At 37.8% G+C, this 10,006-nt stretch overlaps 2 protein-coding genes and 1 long non-coding RNA gene across 4 annotated transcripts in view; 2 read left to right on the top strand and 1 right to left on the bottom strand.

Annotated features, from left to right (window-relative positions):
* Positions 1-274: 274 nt before the first annotated feature.
* On the top strand, positions 275-4,242 carry LOC101245502 (dicarboxylate transporter 2.1, chloroplastic-like). Its single transcript, XM_010316823.4, has 4 exons — positions 275-1,515; positions 2,843-3,156; positions 3,371-3,819; positions 3,958-4,242. Exons 1-4 carry the CDS (start codon positions 640-642, stop codon positions 4,071-4,073), a joined length of 1,755 nt encoding a protein of 584 aa, XP_010315125.1. The 5' UTR covers positions 275-639; the 3' UTR covers positions 4,074-4,242.
* A 443-nt stretch (positions 4,243-4,685) lies between these two features.
* The window catches only part of LOC101267855 (probable DNA helicase MCM9), a 12,258-nt gene continuing 6,937 nt past the window's right edge, over positions 4,686-10,006 (bottom strand). For both annotated transcript variants that reach the window (XM_004231307.5, XM_069289618.1), the window contains 11 exons: positions 9,641-9,757; positions 8,901-8,973; positions 8,625-8,691; positions 8,047-8,128; positions 7,801-7,922; positions 7,645-7,712; positions 6,465-6,574; positions 6,338-6,385; positions 6,098-6,250; positions 5,623-5,739; positions 4,686-5,420 (listed from right to left, as the gene is read on the bottom strand). In XM_004231307.5, the coding sequence (XP_004231355.2) occupies positions 5,651-5,739; positions 6,098-6,250; positions 6,338-6,385; positions 6,465-6,574; positions 7,645-7,712; positions 7,801-7,922; positions 8,047-8,128; positions 8,625-8,691; positions 8,901-8,973; positions 9,641-9,757 (929 nt within the window). In that variant the 3' untranslated portion in view covers positions 4,686-5,420; positions 5,623-5,650. The remainder of the gene's footprint in view (positions 5,421-5,622; positions 5,740-6,097; positions 6,251-6,337; positions 6,386-6,464; positions 6,575-7,644; positions 7,713-7,800; positions 7,923-8,046; positions 8,129-8,624; positions 8,692-8,900; positions 8,974-9,640; positions 9,758-10,006) is intronic.
* LOC112940258 (uncharacterized) lies at positions 6,558-6,955 on the top strand. The gene is made up of 2 exons (XR_003244216.2): positions 6,558-6,683; positions 6,783-6,955. It is a non-coding gene; the product is annotated as an uncharacterized lncRNA (long non-coding RNA).

Genomic DNA, 10,006 nt, shown 5'->3' with positions numbered 1-10,006 from the left:
ATTAATAATCGCACTGCTTAATGTGATGTTTAATATTCCATCTCTCATCTATAGACTCTATTCTGATAAATCTGATTTCCTCATCCCTTCTATATTAGTCTAATTCACATATTCTTGTTCTTATATGTTCCTCAATGTTAGAGACAGGACAAACTTGATCAATTAGCATGACATTTCATTTTCCTTTTGAAGAAAGAGTACATAAATTTGGAATACGTATATTCAAAGGTTATCAAATTTTATAACTGAGAAGAGAGGCCGTGATTTATTGAGCGCATACAAGTGATTGCAGCGTTATAAATATATTAGAAAATGGTATCACAAAATACTAGTCTACAATCTATCTCTTTTTTTTAATTTGAAAGACGCAACACATACATTTGAAAAACCTACCACCTTGGAGTTACCATAAGCATTGGAATGAACATTACAAGGGTGACTTCACCAATCTTGTACGAGTATTGTTGAAGCTTTTTCTCTTGTTATTTTATTTTACTTTATTTAGTGTGGCCCTTACCCTCTCAAACGATCTATTATGTGGCCATTGTAGTTTCCGCCACCCCAAAGGTCCCTCCCTCACCCTTTTCACATTTCATCTCTTTTCTCTTTTCACTTCACTCTTTGCCGGAGAAAAAAAAAATGGAGAGATTGGCACTTCACTCTCCATCTTCAGCCACCTCTGCCGCCGCAGCCGCCACCACATCTTTCTCTCGTCTCTCCTATCACCATCTGCGATCACGTTCCTTCGCCATTCCTACCGCTGCTCTCCGTCAAGTTTCCTCCCTTCGATCATCTAATTCCGGTTCAAGATTCAATCTTACTGGTCCAAGATTCAATCTTTTTCATCCCAAACCTTTCCTTTTTAATCCCCTTTCAAAACCCACTTCAAGAAATCCACCGTCTCCTAAACCCATCACTGCTTCTTCATCCCCTGAATCAGATAAGGTGGTAATTGTAGATGTAAAGCCCAAAACCCAGGGTGCGAAGCTCATTCCTTTGATTATTTCTGTTTCAATTGGTCTTATAGTCCGATTCTTGGTTCCAAGACCACCTGAAGTTTCTCCTCAAGCATGGCAATTGCTCTCCATTTTCCTCTCAACAATCGCTGGTTTGGTCCTCAGCCCATTGCCAGTAGGTGCATGGGCTTTTCTTGGACTTACAACCTCAGTTTTGACCAAGACTCTAACCTTTTCAAGCGCCTTTAGTGCCTTCACGAATGAAGTCATCTGGTTAATTGTGATTTCTTTCTTTTTCGCCCGTGGATTTGTCAAGACTGGCTTAGGAGATCGAATTGCCACGTACTTTGTTAAGTGGTTGGGGAAGAGTACTCTTGGTTTGTCATATGGATTGGCCCTGAGTGAGGCTTTGATAGCACCTGCAATGCCCAGCACTACTGCAAGAGCTGGTGGAGTATTTTTGCCTATTATTAAGTCTCTCTCACTTTCAGCTGGAAGTAAGCCTGGTGATCCCTCCTCCAGAAAGCTAGGCTCTTACTTGATCCAATCTCAATTTCAGGTATGCCTTTGCTTTTGCCTGCTATACATGTGTGGTGTGTCACATAATTAGATGGCTTTAATGAAATGTAAAATGTATATACATGAATTGGTACCTAATGATCTTAATTATGGAAGAATTCAATTTAAATACACCAATGGCGAAAATAGTCTTTGAGCTATCAGGTTATAAAAGCCAAGTAGGAGTTGTCTAAGGTGCTTTGAGTTTTCTACCTGAAAAATAAGGCTATTGGCATGCTAAAATAGGTTAAACTATTAGGTTCTATTGATAGGGTAATTGTTATTTTTACAATGTAAGTTTGTATAATTTCAATCTATTATCGAATAGATAAATTTGTAAGCAGCTGTGCTGGATTGAGATGTGTCTCATTTGTTGAGAGAGTCATTGTTCTCACTTCTCAAGAAAGAGTTTTGCTAACCATGAGGAAATTTGCAATTACTGATTCTAAGATAGCTGTGAGTTTATGTTTGAGTGATCTTTGCCTGAAGACTTTGGTATTTATCTTGAATTTGCAACTGAAGACATTATGCATTTGATTATTAAGTATTACTTTATTTTCTTGTTGTGCATCTGTCTCTTTCAAGAACACATTGCATATATGGGGTTAGTATTGCATATAAGGTCCAGTCCTGCTAGTTTAGATGAGCAGTTTCCTTCTGTTGAATAAGCATATATTGTTATGAAATTGTTCATTTTATAACTTATAAGTCTAATAAAGTAGTTATGTGCTTAGCACCCAAGGGTATGACCTAGTGGCAATGAAGTGGAGAAGAACCGTGAGGTCTCAGGTTCAAACCCTCATAGAGACAAAAACACTATGAACTCTTCTCATATGCCTAAGCATTAGTGCGCAAAGTTATCAGTACTTGTGATGGTGGGAGGTAGTAGGTACCCGATCTAATAGTTGAGCATAAGTCTGACCGAGACATTTCATGTACTGTGCCAATCTCATTTAGCAATCGGATGTTAAAGTGCTTCATCAAAATCACATGCGTCAATGCTTTAGTGTCTGCACTCCATGTTTCTTTAAGATTTTTATTTTATTTTATATTCAGTGAAATTTGTACAGTACAGATCTTTGTGTACAGTACAGATCTTTTTCTCCAAGCATCTCATTTTTAGCAGAAGAATATAATCAGTTATGCCCTCCTCCCTCCTTCTGTTGTTTGGTTGTTTTAGCAACCTAGTTAAATATTTTGGTCTGGTACATGTGAATGCTATATTAATGCAACGATAAAGTTTCTCGAAGATGTAGTAGTTTGCGTTATTGTGACATCTCTTTAGATGTCCATCCACTCACAGATCGCTTTTTCATGGTGCATGACAGTGTGCAGGTAATTCTAGTGCTCTTTTCCTAACGGCTGCAGCTCAAAATCTACTCTGCCTCAAACTAGCTGAGGAACTTGGGGTAGTAATTGCAAACCCATGGGTGTCTTGGTTCAAGGCTGCTAGTTTGCCTGCATTTATTTCTCTTTTGGCTACTCCTTTCATCTTGTACAAGCTTTATCCTCCTGAAACCAAAGATACACCAGAAGCCCCCGCTATGGCAGCTAAAAAACTGCAACTTATGGGTCCTGTTACAAAAAATGAATGGGTGATGATTGGCACAATGCTTCTTGCAGTGTCTCTGTGGGTTTTCGGGTAGGTATCGTTTCACAACTGATGTTGATACCTATAATTTCTATTTAGAACTTTTAAATGTTGTGCATTGCCTCTCTATGATGTTAATTTCGGGCAATAGCAAATTATTACAGGGTATAAAGTAATGCATTTCTAGACAAAAAGAGTGAGGCCGCAGAGAGGCAGTTGAGAGTCCTAATGTGTTTAATTTCTGAAACTTCTATGTTGTTCTCAGTGATGCTCTTGGTATTGCGAGTGTTGTTGCTGCAATGCTCGGCTTATCAATCCTCTTGCTGTTGGGAGTGCTTGACTGGGATGACTGTTTAAGTGAAAAATCAGCATGGGATACTTTGGCTTGGTTTGCAGTCCTAGTTGGCATGGCTAGCCAGTTGACAAACCTTGGCATTGTTGGTTGGATGTCTAGTTGTGTAGCAAAATCCCTACAGGCTTTATCGTTGAGCTGGCCAGCTGCATTTGGTGTTCTTCAAGCATCATACTTCTGTATCCACTACTTATTTGCAAGTCAAACAGGCCATGTGGGAGCGTTATACTCTGCATTCCTTGCTATGCATTTGGCATCTGGAGTGCCTGGTGTATTGGCAGCCCTGGCTTTAGCTTACAACACTAATCTATTTGGTGCTTTGACACATTATAGCAGTGGTCAAGCTGCTGTCTATTTTGGAGGTATGTAGCTCTCTTTAACTAATTCTGCTTGACCACAGATGAAAGTTTTTTATTCTTCATTTTCTGTTTGCTGATAAAAGTAAATATTGGAATTAATTGGTAGATATATGATTATTGTTTTGTTTCTTGTGATGGCAGCTGGTTATGTAGATCTCCCGGATGTCTTCAAAATGGGATTTGTAATGGCAATCGTCAATGCTATTATATGGGGAGTCGTTGGAACATTTTGGTGGAAATTCTTGGGTCTATACTGATTCTGCAAGTACATTTTTCCCCATTTATACGTGTTGTGGCATTTTAGCAACGACCTCGATGTTATTGAAGTACAATCTCTATATTAGTGTCAGCATTTCCCCATTGTAATATTCTTTAAAACACGCGGATGAAAAAAAGAATGTATTTTTTTTTTTTTGCTGTCTGCTACATTTTGGACTATTTCACCTTTGCAGTTTTGAGTTTAAAGCTTAGATGGCTTCTGCAGTTAATCTTTCTTTCTTCAACACTTTCACTATGGAAGACGTTGAGGATGACAGAGGAAAGTGAAGTACAAAATTATCACACCGAAATTTGTTACTCCAATGATCTTGAGGACAGAAAAATGTCGTTTATACAAGAATAGCTAATCACATGAACATTAACAAGCAGAGCCCGTCTAGCTGAGGATATATATGCAACGCACTACCATATGTAGCAGATAGATGGCCTGAGGAAGGATATTTTGAAAAAATAGGAAGAGTTTACTTCTTTCAAGGCAAGTTTTTTGGGGCTTAGGTAGTGTGGGGTAATGCATTGAGACTCACATCTATTAACATTAAAACATTGCTACAAGCAGATGACGATCCCATTAGGTTTGGTGCAAGCAGAAATTCCTAGTGGAATCTGACATTTTTTTAAACGAAATGGACTTGTCATACATTACAATCTTATAGAAGCTACAAAGTCTTATCAAATCAGCAGAGTGTACCTTTTTTCCAATAGTACAAGTTCTGGACGCATCTATACTAACCATGAAGATAAGCTCCTTTCATCTACAAAACACCTCCCATTTCTTCCTTACCAAACTGTCCACAATCCAATCAATACATAAAGGAATAGATACCCAAATCTTCGTCTCTTGCCAGCAATCAAAGATCCCTGGTAGCACAATAATCTCCTGAAACTAAGGCACCTCACCATACTCAAACATGGAAAAAATCACCTAGTAAAATTGCAATGAATTGAATCTGACGAGTCCTCACACAAAACATCTACTATTCAATATTTACCAAACTGAATTCCCAGAGAAGTGTTTTTTTCTGTGATGGTGCCTGAGCCAGCTTGTGCGTGCCTTGGCTATTTCACCAGACACATGCAACCTCTCACCATCGCAAGTATTGGGTAACTCTCTCACCAAGGCTTAAGCAGATAGGAAGAAAAGTGAGTTTCTCAACTTGATTGGCAGCCATGAGAAGCAATTGACAACTGAAATCTCGTGGAAAAGGATGACTACATATGTCGGTAAGTGTTTTATGTACAAGAGTTCGGCAAAACGTGGATGGAAAATCTTTTGATCGTTTGGCTACAAAGAGTGATGCCACACAACGTGAAGAAGAACTGTCCACCTTTAGCAAACGAAGACAAGACAAAGGTCATTAGGGATTATTCAATTAGCACTCACGTGGGTAGTGTGGAAGACACAGAAATAGGAGAGAAGGTATAGAAAATGATTTTGTATATTTCGTTAAATAGCCTCTTAGTCCTTGTTTCTATTTTTTCTTCTGCATCATGAGAGAGAGAGAGAGATTTAGCAGTCATTCTATTTACCTGTTATTAGAATAAAGATTGAACTTCATCAGCATATTGATCCTCCAGTACCGATTACTTGAGCGAATTCGTCTAGGAGATGCAGCCTCTCAAGGATCAGTCTTTCTTGTTTGGCATCTATGCTTGTCAAGAATAACACATGATATGCAAAATAGACATGACTAAACAAGTAGCTTAGAAATAGATTAACTGAAATACCATCAGGCAGATTATGGAACAAGGGTAACTTAATACACAAATTAACAACAAGAAAACAAGTTTACATATGTTCTGTGTAGCTTGGATGTTGTGACATAGTTCAGAGGCACTAAATTTACTAGATTCTGAACATAAAAATATATTTCAGCTACTTTTCTATTAGCAACTGAATAAACTCACATAGCAATAAATACAATTTTGTTAGACGAACTCAATTTCATAGGTTTCTGCATCACAATTCATATGCATGCAAATAAATAAGATGCCATTAGGATACATTCTTGGTCAGGATTTTCTGCAAAATTGGAGTGCAATGCGTTCCCCATGCTATCCACTATAGCCGAGGTAGTCATGGATGACTCAATGCATAAGATGGCAGTGATGGCATCCAATCTCGTGACCTCATTTCTAAACATCAATCTTGCATGTGCTGTAATATTGCCATATTGGTTTCTTTAGAATCAGTGACTAATAGAGCTAGGGCCAAGCCAGGAAAAAGCTAGAGACAATAATTCACCCTGGGCAAGTCTTATCAGACTCTCCAGCATGCGCACAGTTGTTCTTGCTGTAGATATTCACAGTTGTTAAGTGCATAGCCATGGAACAATTAGAACATTTAGTAACAATGATGATGTTTAATGGACCTGCATTTTGAGTCGCAGATCTTCTTTGCAGTTGGTAATAGCTTGAGATAACCTTTTCTGCCTCCTTTGTGAGGACTGGTCTAAAGCATCTCTTCACAAATTGGATGTACCTACAAGATGTGATCAGAAGACATCACACTGCCATCCCCTCAACAGAATGTTATGAAGTAATTGCTGCTGAAGATTTTCTTGTGTTGGAGTTAACACGGTAACAAAATGGTATGACACAAATGGAACTAGAATTAGATCTTTTTCCTAGTGTCATGTGGACTTCCTTTACAAGTTGAGCTCACCATCCAGCTTTTCCGCAACTTACAGGATACAGCTGTTCAGGAGCCCAAGGAAGTATTATGATTGAACTGATTATCTAACTTGCAACCAAAGCCCACTGTCTAATCACTCTCACATAACATGAAAGTCTTTTTGAAAATTCAGATACTCAAAACATCAGTGCTAATAGAAAGGCTAAGAATATGAATTCGAACTTTCTATTTTGGCTCCAAAATTACTTTTTTGTTTACTCATACATGCATATCAATTGGAGACCTATTTATAAGTGCTTTTATGAAAATTCATAAAAAAGGTCATTTCCTAAACCACCTATCTCCCAAGCTTGTAAATAAAAATTATCAAACTAGAGTACACTGCCAGATTTTTGGCCATGTTTATAAATGAAAATATGTTACTCGATCAACAACAAAAAGAGTTATCAAGCTAAAAAAAAGCTTTGCGGAATTAAGAAGCGTAAAAAGAGAGAAAGTTCTTTGCATGTTGCTTTTTGAAACTAAAGTCTTGCATACCAGCTTCTAGTCTTCTACAAATGGAAAAGATTAACCATAGATTAGCGAATCATCCAAATTGGAAAAGGAGGGGGACTAAACTAATACTACTGGTTTAAAAGGTATCAATGTCGATAATCATATTTAAGGACTTATCCCATCTTGTTCAGTTTCACCGTTATTAATGTGCAAATGCACGTGTAATCCCTTACTGTTCATGAACAATGCCAATATTCATATTTAGGAATTTATCTTATCGAGTATTTATATATAGAAGCAGTTAGCAGTTTAGCCGAAGTGGCGTTCTCTATCTGTGGAGTAGTAGATACGTATACAATTATTTGCAGATGAGTACATATCATGTATATCAGAATCCAGATGGTTGTCAGGAAGTACTTTACCTTCTGAGCATTGAAATTGGCCAGATAGTCCCTAGATTCTCTTCATAATTGTGGTTCTTGGTTTCTGCCTGTCAATCACATGTAAGAATTTTCATCCAGCTAATTTAACCTTGATGGAAAAATGGTAATGTATTCACATTATTTTAGATTCATCACCTCAGCAAGAATGTGTGAAGAAACAACAGCATCCCAGTCTGGGTTTTTGGTGTCTAAGAGAACTAGGACTATGTCAAATCTGCTCAGCAGCGGGCCAGAGAGTGTCGTATTAACAGATAAAGCTAGTTTGAGTTAAGAAAATTGCGATGCGCAGCAAAGCATTTAAGATGCCTGATGGAGATTCTAGCTTGCAAGAAGATGAAAGGCAAAAGAATAAAAGAAATAGGACATCAAAAGCAAAGATACGCTGCTCAGGATCATAATGCCCCTTGGGGTTAGTTGCTCCAAAAACAATTGTCCTTGTACTGAGAGTTGTCACAAGACCAGCCTACAGATTAGCCATGTCATCAAGGATCACAAAGGATTTATTTAATTAAGAACAGAAGGTATTGCGGGGAAAAGAATATGGCAGGAAAAGAATTTTGAAAACATCAAGAAATCAAGACCTTGCCAATCATGCATGTATTGACTTTACCAAAAAAAAGCTAAGATTTTTCAAAGAAGGCATAATACATAAATGTGCCATTTAACTTTGCTTCATTTCACATTTATGTCCTCCAACTTTTAGATGTGCACAAATACACTTACACTTGTATAAAACTGAACAACTTGACACATGAGTCCTATGTGGCATAATACATGTAGGAAACCACGTAGGATACAAATTGCCATGTAGGATGTCACCTGGTACGTGTATGTATATTTGTTCAATTTTATACAAGTTTAAGTGTATTTGTGCACTTCCAAAGTTGGAGGGCATAAATGTGAAATGAATTCAAGTTAAAGGGCATCTTGATGTATTATGTCTTCAAAGAATGATATACCTTTGCAACACTTATAGTCTGCTGCTCCATTGCCTCATGGATGGTTGCTCTGTCGTGCCCTCTCATGCTGCCAAACAAACCTTGACGAGTCATCAAATGAATGTCTATGATAACATTATTGGCTATTTTGCCACCGAAAATAATTGTTAATCATTTGAATCAACAACCTCATATAACCCTAACTTAGGTGCAGACTGTACTTTACACCGCACCAGTTTTATCAAAACAAGGAGAAACTGAACAAATCAACATAATACTTCAATGATGCAGCTATACCTGTCAAACTCATCAATGCAACAGAGACCACCATCTGCTAATACAAGGGCACCAGCTTCTAACATCCACTCTCCTGAAAATATAGCTTGTCTTTACAAATGATGATCAAAAAACTTTACATTTAGGCCAAAAGAGTATCAAGAACATGATTGGGAGGCACTCAGATAAATTGTCCCCTCATATTGTTTCTGTATGTAAGAGGTACAACAGTATTGAGTATCCCACGCCTCCTTCATTTAAACATATTATTTAAATAATGTTAGTAGGGCACTAGTACTAATCTCAGAAGCAGGGTCACATCAGCAAGACTATTATACATTTTAAATCATTTGAGATTTGAACCTAAGCCTTCATGAAACCAACCCACTTCATTGACCACTGTTCCAAACCCTTGGGAGCCTACTTGCAGTGTTAGAATTTCAGTTCTAATAAAAGCAAGATTCGTAACACTTGTGTTTATTTCTTGCACGTCTCAAGAAAATTCTATAGGAAGGAGGAACGAACTTTCACCCTCCTTTTCCATGTGAAAAACAAACAAGTTTAAAGAACTCAACCACATTATTGTGGAAGCTTGCACAGGTCTGTGTGTGAGAGGGCCCTTAACTCTGCCTCTGTGTGAGTTGTTGCGACAGAAACACAGACAGTTCCCCACATAAATATGACCAAAGCAAATAGATAGGGACAGCTTCAAACTTCAACACTACAGATATTAGCAAGTAACAAAAAAGGGAACAATCTACCTCCATCTTTTACTGCGGTAACAGTCAATCCAGCACTAGTGCTTCCCAACCCAGTCGTAATGACAGATCTATTGCTCAATTTAGCAGCAAACTTCAGAAATTGTGACTTTCCAGTGCCTGACAGGATAAGCAAGAAACCATATTTCTCACTTGTTCACAACTTCCCAACATTCAAATGGATATAACACACCATAAAATTGACACAGCCGTGCAAGAAGGTGAAATCAAGTATACCAGCTGTTATGCAGCACATTAGCGCTAAACGCAATTAAATAAGAGCTGCAAGTACAGAAAAATCTCTAAAGAAAACCATTTGCCTATAAAGAAGATATTCTAATCTTGATTCAAAGCATTTTAATATTACAA

Source organism: Solanum lycopersicum, chromosome 1 (assembly GCF_036512215.1).
Source record: "Solanum lycopersicum chromosome 1, SLM_r2.1".
Taxonomy (NCBI): domain Eukaryota; kingdom Viridiplantae; phylum Streptophyta; class Magnoliopsida; order Solanales; family Solanaceae; genus Solanum; species Solanum lycopersicum.
Note: the sequence above shows the minus strand (reverse complement) of the source record. Positions and strands in the feature narration are given on the sequence as shown.